Source organism: Crotalus tigris, unplaced genomic scaffold (assembly GCF_016545835.1).
Source record: "Crotalus tigris isolate CLP2741 ecotype Arizona unplaced genomic scaffold, ASM1654583v1 scf7180000018164.764771, whole genome shotgun sequence".
NCBI classification, from domain to species: Eukaryota; Metazoa; Chordata; class Lepidosauria; order Squamata; family Viperidae; genus Crotalus; species Crotalus tigris.
In genome coordinates this window covers 130,752-145,821 of record NW_024096858.1, presented here as the reverse complement: position 1 = coordinate 145,821, position 15,070 = coordinate 130,752, and the positions used below count along the sequence as shown (strand labels likewise).

General features: G+C 42.6%; 1 protein-coding gene across 4 annotated transcripts in view; it reads left to right on the top strand.

Moving 5' to 3' along the window:
* Positions 1-15,067, top strand: part of ACO1 (aconitase 1) — a 51,295-nt gene extending 36,228 nt beyond the window's left edge. For all 4 annotated transcript variants that reach the window (XM_039348625.1, XM_039348624.1, XM_039348627.1 and 1 more), the window contains exons 12-21: positions 1,313-1,448; positions 3,146-3,230; positions 5,160-5,316; positions 5,760-5,881; positions 6,403-6,507; positions 7,383-7,525; positions 9,170-9,317; positions 10,305-10,427; positions 12,712-12,897; positions 14,388-15,067. In XM_039348625.1, coding sequence (XP_039204559.1) covers positions 1,313-1,448; positions 3,146-3,230; positions 5,160-5,316; positions 5,760-5,881; positions 6,403-6,507; positions 7,383-7,525; positions 9,170-9,317; positions 10,305-10,427; positions 12,712-12,897; positions 14,388-14,501 — 1,319 coding nt within the window. In that variant the 3' untranslated portion in view covers positions 14,502-15,067. The remainder of the gene's footprint in view (positions 1-1,312; positions 1,449-3,145; positions 3,231-5,159; positions 5,317-5,759; positions 5,882-6,402; positions 6,508-7,382; positions 7,526-9,169; positions 9,318-10,304; positions 10,428-12,711; positions 12,898-14,387) is intronic.
* The last annotated feature ends 3 nt before the right edge of the window (positions 15,068-15,070 follow it).

The window sequence follows — 15,070 nt, the reverse complement described above, 5'->3', positions numbered from 1 at the left end:
ACGGCAAACTGTTTGAAAGATTCTTAGATTTCCCTCCGTAGAAGTTGAATTCAAGAATTTTCTGGAAATAGGGAATAGCTGTTAAAATCAGCTGAAAACTGGTAGAGACAAGGCTGTTTCCCCTGCCTCTTTTATTTTTTCCCCGAATGTTCATTTTATTATATCTGAATGCAGTATAGATTCCACAAAATTGAACAGTTAGGTTTCTCCAAGATCTCTGGACCACTGCTTTCCTGACTGCCACACAGAGTCTGAGCTGTAGTCAGCTTTGTTTTTCAGTGGCTTATTTATTTATTTATTTATTTATGAGACTTATATACCGCTTTAAGTGGAAGCACTCTCTAAGCCAGCGGTTCTCAACCTATGGGTCGCGACCTCTTTTGTGGGGTCGCCAAACGCGGCGATCCGCCATTTTGTCGCCTCCGAGGGCGCGGCGGGCCTCCGGGGGGGCGGTGCCGCGCACGCGCACCGCGCGTGGGGGCCGCGGCGCGCCTCCGGGGGCGGCGCCACACATGCGTGCCACGCGTGGGGCGGCGGCGCGCCTCTGGGGGGCGGCGCCGCGCATGCGTGCTACGCATGGGGGCGGCGCCGTGCCTCCGGGGGTGGCGCCGCGCATGTGCGCTGTGCGTGCGCGCGGCGCTGCGCGGGCGCGGGCGCGCCGTGTGCGGGGGCACCCCATGCGCGCCACGTGCGGGGGGGCACCGCCGTCACACAAACGTTGAGAACCGCTGCTCTAAGCGGTGTACACCAGTAAACAATGTATATATATATATTTACATTGCCCCCAACAATCTGGGTCCTCATTTTACCTACCCCGGAAGGATGGAAGGCTGAGTCAAGCTTGAGCCGGTGAGATTTGAACCGCTGACCTGCTGAACACAGCCAGCTAAAGTGGCCTGCAGTACTGCACCCTAACTGCTGCGCCACCTCGGCTTAGTCCATAAATCATAGAGAGCACATTGTTGCAGTAGTTATTCCATTGAGTTATCATGAGGATCACGGAGCTTGCTTGGCCTCTAAGTGTTGCAAAAAGGCAGGAAGAACAGGACCACCGTTACTATGGGAAACAGAGGCTTCACGTTTTGGATTTCCTTCCATTTCAGGAGGGAAACCTTACCTGAAGAGGAACAGATGTCTCGAGATTTATTTGAGCCTGTTTGGGTAGTAATGTATGTAAATATTCTGAACTAGGGCTAAATTCTCTGATTATTTCTACAGAATATTTTTTTTTTAACATTAATAGCCTAAACTAGGCTGAACGACATAAACTCATATACCTTGGGGTACCTAAGACATACGACTCTTCGTGCAGGTTTGCTTGCAAAGAATGCTGTAAAAGCCGGATTGACAGTGAAGCCATACATTAAAACTAGCTTGTCTCCAGGAAGTGGAGTAGTCACATACTATTTAAGAGAGAGTGGAGTGATGCCTTATCTTGCTCAACTAGGGTAAGACATTCTTTTTTTCTTGTTTGTTTGTTTGAATGGAAGTTTTCATTTGTACTCTCAAAGATAGATTCCCGATTGCGAAAAATAAATAAATAAACATTCGTTTAATCAAGTACTGTATCCAAAAAGTAAGGAAAACATTGCCTTAAAAGAATCTAAGTAAAACATAGCAGCTGCAACTACATATGCTCTAGGGGTGTTTAGTACTTTGGATTTCCAGAGCTGCAAATACATATAGTATTTATCCACAACTAGTCATGTCTTCTTCTCTGTTCAGGGTGCAGCTGCTTTAAGAAGTTGCAGACAAGTGCTGGGCTAGTGGTCTTGATGTTGTGGGCCCTAAAACACCTTTTTACTATTGAATCAGAATTGTTGCATGGCCTTTAAAATCACTGGTTGTATGGCTTTATATAAACCCAATTCATATATTCAGCTGAAGAGGGGAAAAGTACAAACTGAAAAGAGAATATATATATTAGGCCTATGGTATTGAAGATCTCATTGACTCTGAAGGTTAAGAGACAGCTGCACACAGCTAGTATGGGAATGTTGCATGTGCCGGCCTCGTTCACTGGATTACAGATTACCTGGAAAGTGGAAGAAATTTGACCCTACTTTCCTTAATTAATTCCTTAAGAAAAGGAAAGAAAAATTAAGTCCCAGGGAAGTGGTGGCAAACCTATGGCACGGGTGCCAGAGGCAGCACTCGGAGCCCTCTCTGTGGGCACACACACCGTCGTCCCAGCCCCACCTCCGCCCACGGCCCCCTCCTCACCAGCAGCCCTTCGGAGGAGAGTCGCCCCTGGGCACGGCCCACACAATGCTGCGCAGCCAAGGACATGGTAGCTGGACAGAGGGGACAAGACTCCGCCCTTGCACGCAGATGGTGCCATTGCACGCAGATGGTGCCGCAGGGCACAGGCAGAGGGCGTGGCCACCATGGCACTGCTGGGCTGCCTGGGTGATCTGTGGCGGGCCATGGAGGTGATGGGTGGTCCAGCGGGCCCAGTGGAGCGGGGACAGTGGTGGAGTGGTGGTTTTGGGGCACTTGGTCTCTAAAAGGTTCGCCATCACTGTCCTAGGGGGTAATTCAAGGTAGGGTGATTCGCTTATTTTCCAAATAAATTGGAAAGTGCCATGTTTACTGCATGTCATATTGAGATGCATGCATGAGAAAGCCCAGCTCACCTGAAATTGGGATAAAGTGTCTCGTGATGGGTGGGGATTATAAAATTAAATATTAATTTTTACTAAATCACAATCTGAATACTTACTCCACCCCTTCCCCACCCCTTGCCCATAAATTGATGTGTCAGAAAGAAGGTTAAGCTGGGAAATGTCTTTTATGCTCAGTCAACTTTTTTTCCCATCCTCAATCTGAAGCAACTGAACTACAAGCAGTTTTTACAAAGACCATACTTGCTGAAAGGCTGAGAGTGATTGTGAGAAGAGGTTACGATTCATATGTGGAACAATACACCTAAACAGTTATCCACCCTCCCCACTGTCCCCTTCACAGGGATCAGATTATGCAAAGCTTCCTTGCCTAGTTGGAAGAATGTACCATCATCGTCACCATCACCATCATCATTATTCTGAATTTATTACATGATCTGGCAAACAATAGAAATGCAATTGTTTGGTCCTTTTCTACTAGATGTCCATTGGTAATATATTGACTTTCATGCTCTCCACAGGTTTGATGTGGTTGGCTATGGGTGCATGACATGCATTGGTAATAGTGGGCCTTTGCCAGAATGTGTAGTTGAAGCCATTACTCAGGTATTGCTGAGGGTTTGTTTGTTTTTTTTATCCTGTGTTGTTGCAATTTTGCATACAAATGATCAGATCCAAGCAAAATGTAGGATTGGTAGTGGCTAGATTTGTGGATAGGCAGTGGAAATATATATGAACACTTTAAGTACACAGAATAGAAGGCTTATTGTTCCTACAGGTAGTCCTTGACTTACCACTGTTCATTTAATAAACAGCTCATAATTACAATGGCCTTGACTCATCCTTGAAATTGCAACTGTCACCCCACTACCACAGTCATGGCAGTCAACTTTATTTATGATGGTTGCAGGCTCTTGTGGTCACATAATAATTGCAATTTGCAACCTTTCCAGCAGGTTTCCAACTAGTAAAGTCAATTGGGGAAGCCAACAACTGTGTGATTCACTTAACCCCCATAAAAATGGTAATAAAATCAGGTCTGATGATGATTTGTTGAATGACCACATTGCTTAGTGACCAAAATTTCTGGGCCAATTGTGGTTGCCAATCGACTATTGAAAAGGAAAATGTTCTACGTGCTCTAGGTTCCTTTGCTTATTTAACATTGATCTAACGTTGTCAATGTATTGTTTAATGATTGTTATTATGCTCTTTCTCTACACAGTTTAAGAACTGAAATGTTAGAATTATGTCCATTTAAAATGGAGGTGGGGAACCATGGCCCCTTTATGACTTGTGAACTTCAACTCCCAGAATTCCTAAACCAGTATGGCTGGGGCTCAGGAATTCTGGGAGTTGAAGTCCACAAGTGATAAAAGGGCCATGGTTCCCCACTCCTGCTTTAAAACAGTACTTTTCAAACTTGGCAACTTTAAGATATGTGGACTTCAACTCCTAAGCTGTCGGGGAATTGAAGATGAAACATTTTAAAGTTGCCAAGTGTGAAAAGTATTGCTTTAAAAGAATTCCTCGCTCTTATAGTAAAGGAAAAGTAACACTGAATTTTACTTGGACATTGAAAGCCAACTTCCCATTTGTATTCAATATTAACAAGTGGATTTTTAGCATAGATTTAAGGCAGGGGAGTGAGATTTCATGGGGCTTTAATGGACATTGTACAGTAATGGCCAAAATTGTGGAAACCTTTTGGGAAAAGTGTATTTTTGAGGTTTGGTGGCTAATAACACCACTTTTGGGGGGGGGGGAGTGGTACCATAAAATTATATATCAATGGAAAGATAATTTAATCAAGAATGTAACACAACAAAGTTTGTTCAATTGTCTGTACTGTATTCTATGAAAAGGTATAGCCAAATAACCAGAAAAAGGAAACACAACTTGCTTAGGTTGATATCAGGTAGCTTTCCTTCATCTGATTGTAGCAATGAGCATGAGTGTTTAGAGAGCCAATCAGGTGTCAATGTTTTGGCAATGAGCCAATCAGATCACAGTAGGATTCAGTTATTGATGTCATGTATTAAAGCTGAGAGGAGGACATTTGTCAGTGTGTTATGTGATCGCTATCAAGTTGGTTGCAGTTTTTTTGTGTTCTTTCATTTAGTGAGCTTGTAAAATGTAATAACATTAAGGTAACGGTGCAAAGAGTTGACTGGGTCGCCCAGAAAGCGATGTAAAATAGTATTATTAAGAGAACAAGGCTACAGTTATACAGGGCTTTTTTTGTCTTAGAACGTCCAGAACGGAGTTCCGGCACCTTTTTTGGATGGAACCTTGTAGGATACGCAAGGCGGCTTGTATGGCTTGTGTGAGTTCTGGCACCTTTTTTTTCCCCACAAAGCACTGGTTCTAAAGAAATCAGAAGAAAAATTGGCAGAAACTTAACCAAAGGTGGCATTTCTACTGTACACTTTTCCCAAAAGGTTTCCACAATTTTGGCCACCACTATATGTGGACCCGGGCGATGTGAACAAATAGAAACTATTTTCTTTTTCAATATGGATGATATTTTTGCAGGGAGACCTAGTAGCTGTAGGGGTGCTGTCTGGAAACAGGAACTTTGAAGGCCGCGTCCATCCAAACACGCGTGCCAATTATCTGGCTTCCCCTCCGTTGGTAATCGCCTATGCTATTGCAGGGACCGTAAGGATTGACTTTGAAAAGGATCCTCTAGGTAAGACATGATTTGCAAACTATTTGACCTTTTGAAGGGGCTGACTTTAAATAAGTCAGAAACCAGGCCAAATCTCCGTGTCTATGTGTACAGATGCATGCATAAGGGGGGAGGGATCATAAAAGACTATTTTCCATATTTCTCTGTATTCATTAAGCATCATACATATGTAGGGTTTATGTTCATGGAGAAGGTATCAACCTAGTTGTAGAAAATGAGATCCAGTTCAGCTCATTGCCTCTGTGGAGGACAAGCTAGTAGTCTAAAGCAGGGGTGTCAGACTCACAACTTCATGTGACGCGTCGCAACATATCATGACTTTTTCCATTGTTGGCAAAGGGGTGGGCGCCGTTTCGCTATGATGTATCTGGCCCACGGGCCGGCAGTTTGACACCCCTGCTCTAAAGGGTGCCTGTTGAAAACCAATGTTGAATTAATTGCAGGTGTTGTACAAGGCAAAGAGATTTTCCTGAAGGACATTTGGCCTCTGAGAGATGAAATCCAAGCCATTGAACGTCAATATGTAATTCCAGGAATGTTTAAAGAGGTCTACCAGAAAATAGAGGTAATACTTAATTTCTGCATTTGCTCAGATGTTACTTTTGCTTCTTGTTAGTTGCAAGTTAAAATTTCAGTCAAAATTATAAAGGTTTTCCCCAAAACAAGAAAGAGTTTTCTTTGTAAACTGGGTGAGATAATGATATTCTAATAAAAAAATCACCAGAAAGATAAGGAAAGTGCCAGTATGGGATTGACCAAATTTTGATGGAAGCAAAATGTAAACTTTGTTGGAAGCAGTGAAATTTCTGGGATAGGCACGTTACTTGATTCTCCTGATCTCAGACTTAATCAGGTCAGCCAGACTTTGAGTTAGAAAAATAACCATGGTTAGATGAATGTGTAAAAGAATGGAGCCCTTAGTTCAGAAATTGCACAATAAACATAAGCCTGCATTTGTTTTCATGTGTTTCTGGATCAAAAAGAACTTTTTTCTGACATTGCTTGTTTATCCATAGTCTGGAGATAAAGGGATTTAGAATATTTACATTTGCTGTTTGTATCCTCATTTTTTTTTAAATTTTTCAGACAGTAAATAAATCCTGGAATGACCTAGAGGTCTCGTCAGACAAACTATATGGTTGGAATCCAAAATCCACGTATATTAAATCTCCTCCATTTTTTGAAAACCTGGTAATTCTCTTTCTGTGGCCTTTTGATGAATTTTCTGACAAACATGCTTTGTGTGTTGTGGTTTGTTTAAATTATTTAAGTGGGGATTTTTTTGTTTCTCTGAAAGTTTTGTAAAGTAAAAACAAAAGTAGCATGTTTACTAACAAAGTGTGACTTATAGGAAGTCTCTTGAGGGAGGGAGGGACGGAGGGAGGGAGGGAGGAAGGAAGGAAGGATCATTAAAATGAGTATTTATTAGTAGGAAATAAAGCTTTTACATTTGCAAAAGTATTTGAAGTAACTAGATCACAGGTGTCAAACTCATCACGTGATGTGTCGCGACGTATCGCGACTCTTTTTGCATTGCCGGCAATGGGGTGGGCACGGCTTCAGTTTGGTGAAACCGGCCCGCGGGCCGGCAGTTTGACACCCCTGAACTAGATTTTCTTTCTAATTAGGTCAGTGCTCTGAATAACACATTCAGTTTATAATCTTTAGACTATTTGGATACAGGAGAAAAGGTGGATATACAAATAGAAGGGGGGAATGTGAACTGCCCCCCCCCCCGCCGCAATTCGTAACCCTGGTTAAGGAATTATCTACATGAATTATTTCCTATTTGCTTTTGGGAATAGCTAGTTTAGTGATTATTTTAAAACACTGATCTTCCTAGAATTTGTGGTTCCCCCAAATTCCACGCAAAATAGCACAAAGTGAGAAAAAAAGAAGGGCTATGTCCATTCAGATTTTTCCGATATGATTTAAGAACGGCCAGTTCTTAGATACTTTGGATCTAATGGAAGCTGGGTAAATTTCTCTTCTCATAAACCAGTCCTTATTTATATGCCTGACCAACAAACATGAACCTATTTTGCTGATCTGTTTTTTTTCCCCAGACCCTGGAGCTTCCTCCCCCTAAATCTATAGTTGATGCCTATGTCCTGCTGAATCTCGGCGATTCTGTGACAACTGACCATATATCTCCTGCAGGGAATATAGCAAGGAACAGTCCGGCTGCCCGTTACTTAACTAGCAGAGGGTGAGTCCAGTCCACACCCCGAGGGAGAGGAATTCCTTTTGGACAAAGAAATTCTGCCTACTCTCTTCGCCATCATTTAGTCCAGTGGTTCTCAACCTGTGGATCGGGACCCCATTTGGGGTCGAACGACCATTTCACGGGGGTCGCCAAACAAGGCTGTCCACCATTTTCCCCCCCTTTTCTTTGGCCATGCCCCTGGCACCCGGTGATGTATAAGTGGTTGGGGGTCACCACAACATGGGGAACTGTATTATGGGGTCGCAGCATTAGAAAGGTTGAGAACCACTGATTTAGTAACTCGGTTGTAGATTTCAACAGCGATGTCTAGAACCCAATTACTGGGTTTACATAACTACTGCCAGTGCTGAAAAGAAATAGTTTCTAACTGCTCTCCTCATTGTGCTAATTCTTGTGTCTAGATTCCTGATTTTTTTTTTCCAGCCTCAGACTCCAATCCTAACTTAGAAGAAAGATAGTTCCTTTAACGAATATTAGAGAAATGCTTTCCATGCACAAGGGCAAAGGATATTTTCTGAATCATTTTAGAAGCACATTCATAGTTATAAACATGCTGTCTAGTCACCTGTGTCCTGGAACAATGTTCCTCAACCTCAGCTTTTTTAAGCTGTGTGGACTTCAGCACCCAGTGTTCCCCATCCAGCATGCTTTGTGTGAAGGTCCTCAGTCTTTAAATCCTCCAAATTTTATTACCACCTTCTTTCTACCATGCCTTGAAACATCTTTCTGGCATATTTAGCCCCTTGTATTTTTTTTGTTTGTGTTAGGGATGTCGCTCTTCCTGAATATACAGAGGAGAAACAAACCAGATAAGCTGCTACTTCTTCACTGTAAAGGCTACATTAACAGAATCTGAAAGTACGGATCTCCCGCCATTTCATTTATAGACTGAGGAGATAAGGGGCGGTCCCTTCCGAGCCTCTTCCTCTTATCTGTTACGCAGCTTCAGGCTGTATCTTTGCAACATTGCTTTGCCGGTTTCTCAAGGTTTTGTCACGTACCATTACAAGGGATCATTTAAAAATGTTCTTAAATGTTTTGAAAATGTTTTGGAGATGCCCCAAAAGCCTATTCTTCCTTGATCATCTTTTAGAAGATGATATCTTCAAATATAGCATCCGAAAGACATGATTGGGATTGGGTGTCCAAGAATGGTCAACCAGCATGGTAGAAAATTTTGGAGTTGCATCTCAACAAATCGGAAGGGTCCAGGTTAGAGAAGGCTTGAAAGATTTTTGTTTTTCTCACCCTAACCCAGAGGTAGGCAACCTTGGCTCTTTTATGACTCGTGGACTTCAACTCCCAGCATTCCTGAGCCAGCATGGCTTAGCTTGGAAACCTCTCCCTTATTCCTCAGCATGGCTGGCTCAGGAATTCTGGGAGTTGAAGTCCACGAGTCATAAAAGAGCCAAGGTTGCCTACCCCTGCCCTAACCCTTCCTCTTAGCATAGCTACTCCGCCAACTGAACCTTTGAGATAATACTGTCAAATCAAGGTGGTTTGAGTGGCTACTATGTACTATTATAGATCTTTCACTGACTGAAGCTACATGTCAGGGGATTGAATCTCTCTGCTTATTTATTAAACTTTTGAATATTAAGCCTTGCCTCTTTTGCATCCCGATAGTCTCACTCCTCGAGATTTCAACTCGTACGGCTCACGCCGGGGCAATGATGCTGTCATGGCGAGAGGAACATTTGCAAACATACGCTTATTGAACAAATTCCTTAAGAAGCAGGCCCCGCAAACCATCCACTTCCCATGTGATGAAACTGTAAGTATTTTCTCTCCCAGCATTAGGTTTTGCCCCCATGACCGGGGTAGTTTTGGCTTTCCCGCTATTGCAGGACTGTGTCCTTTCAGACAGAAGTTTCAATCTATGTGTTTAGTAGGCTTCAGGGTGCTTATATACAGTAGTGGCCAAAATTGTGGAAACCTTTTGGGAAAAGTGTATTGTTGAGGTTTGATGGCTAATAACACCACTTTTTTGGGGGGGGGGGGGAGTAATACCATAAAATTATATATCAATGGAAAGATAATTTAATCAAGAATGTAACGCCAGAAAGTTTGTTCAATTATCTGTACTGTATTCCATGAAAAGTTATAGCCAAATAACCAGAAAAAGGAAGCACAATTTGCTTAGGTTAACATCAGGTAGCTTTCCTTCATCTGATTGTAGCCAATGAGCATGAGTGTTTAGAGAGCCAATCAGATGTCATCTTGATTTGGCAATGAGCCAATCAGATCACAGTGGGATTCAGTTATTGATGTCCTGTATTGAAGCTGAGAGGAGGACATTTGTCAGTGTGTTATGTGATCGCTATCAGGCTGGTTGGGTTTTTTTGTGTTCTTTCATTTAGTGAGCTTGTAAAACGTAATAAAATTAAAGTCATGGTGCAAAGAGTTGACTGCTTGTCCAGAAAGCGATGTAAAATAGTATTATTAAGTGAACAAGGCTACAGTTATAAAGAAATTAGAAGAAAAATTGGTGGAAAGGATAAGGTATATATATATCCTTATAAGATATATATAAGAGCATTAATTGGAGTAGAGATACAGGGCCATTAGTTTCATTTGGCAAATGAATGAGTTACAGGGAAGGAGCCAACTGGGCTTTCATAGTTCATTATTTTTTTATAGCCCTGTATTAGTGTAAAAGGCATTATGCTATAATAGCTAATGAGTTCATCTGCAATAGACATAGAAGGAAGGAATCACATTGCTTCCCTAATTGAGCTTCAATTGCATTCGGTGCCTCTAGCTGGACGTATTTGATGCTTCTGAGAGATACCAAAAAGACGGCCACCCACTCATCATACTGGCCGGTAAGGAATATGGTTCGGGAAGCTCCCGGGACTGGGCTGCCAAGGGGCCTTTCCTACTGGTGAGTAAGCTATTTTAGGAAGGGTAAGTGTCATAACATCATAGGTTTGGATAAACCAGGGGTAGGCAACCTTGGCTCTTTTATGACTCGTGGACTTCAACTCCCAGAATTCCTGAGCCAGCCATGCTGAGGGATAAGGGAGAGGTTTCCAAGCTGAGCCATGCTGGCTCAGGAATTCTGGGAGTTGAAGTCCACGAGTTATAAAAGAGCCAAGGTTGCCTACCCATGGGATAAATCAATGGGAGTCCCATCTTCTGCTCTCAGGTTTTTGTTGTCTGTTCAATCTCCGTGTCAAACCCCTCTTTCTGCTAGGAGGGGTTTTTTTTTTCTTTCAGATATATCCTTGTAGGTTGACGTTTTTTTACGTGGCAGTCCTCGACTTACAACGGTTCGTTTAGTGACCATTCAGAGTTACTTAACGATTGTTTTTCACACAGCCGTTGCAGCACCCCCATGGTCACAGGATCAGAATTCAGATGCTGAACAGCTGACTCACATTTATGACGGTTGTAGCGTCCCGGAGTCATGTGATCCCCTTTTGAGACAATTGCTGGTCAACGCCGAAGCCAGATTCACTTAACAACCGTGTCACTAACTTAACAACTGTGGCAAGAAAGGTCGTAAAATGGGGCAAAGTTCACTTAACAAAACTCTCTCGCTTAGCAACAAAAATGTTGGGCTCAATTGTGGTCATAAGCTGAAGACTATCTGTATTCTATGGGACTGTAGAGAACGGATCTGGACCTTCTTTTTACAACTTCAAACAATTTAAAAGTGCTGTCATATCCCCTCACCTCTTCCCCCCCCCCAATTATCTTTTCTCCAAACTAATCAACATCCCTAATTCTTCTCATTGCATTTCTTTGCTCCTGTTACCCTTTGACTGAATCCTTCTGAAAGAGTTATGGACAGAATTCGTCCTTGCACTCCAAGTGGGTTCTGACCAATACAGTGGATCCATTCCTCTGATTTTGAAAATTAAACTTGATGGATACAGCCCAAATTTGCCTTTTTAGCCACCTTGTCGTACTGTTGACTTGTGTTCAGCAGGTTCAACTTCAGTTTTAAGTCCTTTGTGCAGATACTGTTCCCCATCGTCAGTACTTCAACTTCAACTGTATGTACTACTTGTTATGAAGTACTTAGTCGTACTTAGTCCTAGCTAGGCATTATGTCTGAATAGGCCCTAATGCCAAAATTAAAACATTGGGGTTTAGCAGCAGGACATCCAAGGGCAGTACTGCATTTGTTTCTCCCAACTGTATCTGTTCAGAGCCCAATGAGATTGTATATTGTTTTGGATCAGATCACTGAAATCTTTCAAGATTTGATGATCTAGCAAGATTTCAAAGAATGATGGCTTGAAACGGGTGCCTAGGCCTGAGAATATTAGCAGTCTTTGGGCATAGAAATAATCTAGGGGTTTTAAGTCATATTCCCTTATAAAATGTGATAAATCAGGATTCCCATGCACGGAAGCTTTTGCTTCTATTGAAGCAAGTCGGACTAAATTCAAAAAGTCCAGTGAAGAGCAACAAAGAGGATTAGGGGACTTTCTGCAAACTGAGTCCTTCAAATGGCCACCCCTGAGCCCCCAAGCACGCTGATATATTACCACTGAAATTAGGCATTTTAATAGTTCCCCCCCCCCAAATTCATGGTATGTTCAGGATCTGGGAAAGGAGTAGAGGAATGTTTTGCCCAATAAGTCTGACGAGAGACATTCAAGATTTTGGTTCAGCGGATGAATTTAGCTTCCATAAGTTCTAGGTCAGGGGTAGGCAACCTTGGCTCTTTTATGACTCGTGGATTTCAACTGCCAGAATTCCTGAGCCAGCATTGGAGTTGAAGTCCACGAGTCATAAAAGAGCCAAGGTTGCCTACCCCTGTTCTAGGTTCAAGCTCCAGACTGAAATACACTGCTTCATTTATACACAATATATGTGCATTTATATATTTGGATTTTTCAGTGGTCCTCTGCCTCTGCCTGCCATGTCTTCCTTCAGTTCATATTTATGATGGGATTGCCCTTTTGAGGGAAAGTTGACTTGTTGCTTTGCAGCTTTCGGTTGGCAAACTTCTCAAATGTCTTAAGACCAGAAAATGGAGAAGTTACTTCTTCGAGGCAGACCACTGATCTATCTAGCACAGCATCACCAACTATTGACTTTTTCCCAATCCTACCTAGAAGTGTTAAGAATGGACCTGAGATCTTCTGTCTGCATAGTTGCCACTTCTACAACTTTTTAATTTAACTATTAACGCGTGTGTGTATGTTCCTCAGGGTATCAAAGCAGTCCTTGCAGAGAGCTATGAGAGGATTCACCGCAGTAATCTGGTGGGCATGGGAGTTATTCCCCTACAATATCTCCCGGGCCAGGATGCAGAAAGCCTAGGACTGACAGGGCGGGAACGTTACACAATTATTATTCCTGAGGACCTGACGCCCAGAATGAATATCCAGATCAAAGTAAGCATTTCCAGGGGTGGCATTATTTTAATACTGTAGAGCAGAGGTTCCCAATCTTTTGAGCACCAGGGACCGGTTCCGTGGAGAGATATTTTTCTGCGGACCGGTGGGGGTGTGGTTTTGTATGCTGCCTACATCTGGCAGATGGGGCTTTGTTTGTTTGTGTGGATAGGTTACTGGCATGCCACGGACCGGTACTGGTCACAGACCGGTGTTGGGGACCCCTGCTGTATAGCAATGCTATGTATCTGTGTGTACATACATGAAGAGCGTGCAGTTATGTTGGGTGGCTGCGCGTCAGGTTTAAGGAACGAAATTTGGAGTCTGAACAAGCTCTTGAATTGACTTTGAATCACTGAAATCTTTCAAGGTTTGATGATTTTGCAAGATTTTAAGGAATGAAAAGGGTGCCTAAGCCTGAAAATATTAGCAGTCTTTGGGCATAGAAATAATCAAGGGATTTTGAGTTATGTTCCCTTATAAAAGAGCTGTGGTGGTGCAGTGGTTAGAATTTCAGTATTGCAGGCTAATTCACTGCTCACTGCCAGGAATTCAATTCCTGGTCAGCACAAGGTTGACTCAGCCTTCCATCCTTCCAAGTAAAATGAGGACTCAAGATTGTTGGGGGCAACAGGCTGACTCTGTAAATCGCTTAGAGAGAGCTGTAAAGCTCTGTGAAGCAGTATACAAGTCTAAGTGCTGTTCCTATTGCTAAAATGTGATAAATCAGAATTCCCATGCATGGAAGCCTTTGCTTCTATTGAAGCAAGTCAGACTAAATTCAAAGAGTGCAGCGAAGAGCAACAGAGATGAGCAGGGGACTGGAGGCTAAACCATATGAAGAACAGTTGCTGGAATTAGGTATGTTTAGTTTAATAATAATAAAGACTAGAGATGACATGATAGCAGTGTTCCAATGCCTAAGGGGCTGGTACAAAGAGAGGGTCAGCCTTCTGGGGTTCAGACTCCCAGAAGAAACAAAAGAGTTTTTAATTCAGTGAAAAGCAACTTTTTACCACTGGGTTGAATGGCAAGTTCTAGTTGTGAGGTGAGTGTTCTAATGGGTGTTGCCTGAATAAGTAATATGTGCAGCCCTGAGCCCCACAGTTGTTGGAAATATTGTGTGTGCACCTTTGAACACTGTTTTCATGTCCCCGACCCCTCAGATTGCTCATTTAAGAAGTTAGGAGACACCCAAAGAATGCATCCAGGAAAGAATGTATAGTGATGTAATGTTATTTCCAAGGAGATCCTATTTCTTTGGAGTTTTGACATAATTTTTTTTTAAAAGTCCCCGTTTGAACTTCTTAAACCAGGGGTAGGCAACCTTGGCTCTTTTATGACTCTTGGACTTCAACTCCCAGAATAGCTGGCTCAGGAATTCTCGGAGTTGAAGTCCAAGAGTCATAAAAGAGCCGAGGTTGCCTACCCGTCTTAAACCATGGTAGCTTTCCTTAATCCTCCTTGTCATCTTTGTGTTCTCTCCACAGTTGGACACAGGAAAAACCTTTCAAGCCGTCATGAGGTTTGACACCGACGTGGAGCTCACCTACTTTCGTAATGGTGGTATCTTGAACTATATGATTCGCAAAATGGCATCTTAACCCCCAAATGAAGCACTGCTCATATCCAGAAAGCCCACCTTTTTCAGAGGACAGAGGCTCAGTAATTATAAATGCTGTAATTATGAAGAAAAAAACAAAACCAAAATATACAGTAACGAGGGAATTATGTGCGGTTTTCCCCAGCGTAGTGCCTTCCAAGTGTATTAGGACTACAGTGTCCAGACTTTCAGGGCTGGCTGTGGCTGCTGGGGGACGTGTTCTCAGCAGAATTGAAGCAAGGGCTGGTAAAGGGTGTTTTTACACTGTCCGCCCTAACCTTTTGGCCACTAGCCTGTTTTACGTGTATATTTGAACTCATCCTTTCTACAGCACTGCATTTCATCCGTCTATTTTGGACTTGTAGGTGGAACAAAAACGTTTTATCACCCATGTACGTGGAGGCTAGATACTTTTCAACCTTTTATACAGCATTTAACCGTACCAGTTTCCTTTTCCTATCTGCCTAAGAAGTTACTAACCCAGCACTGTTGCATTAAAAGCGCTAATCAAAATCCCTCCTTGAAATTTTTAATACTGCTAAAACGATTAAATGACTCGGCTCTTTATTC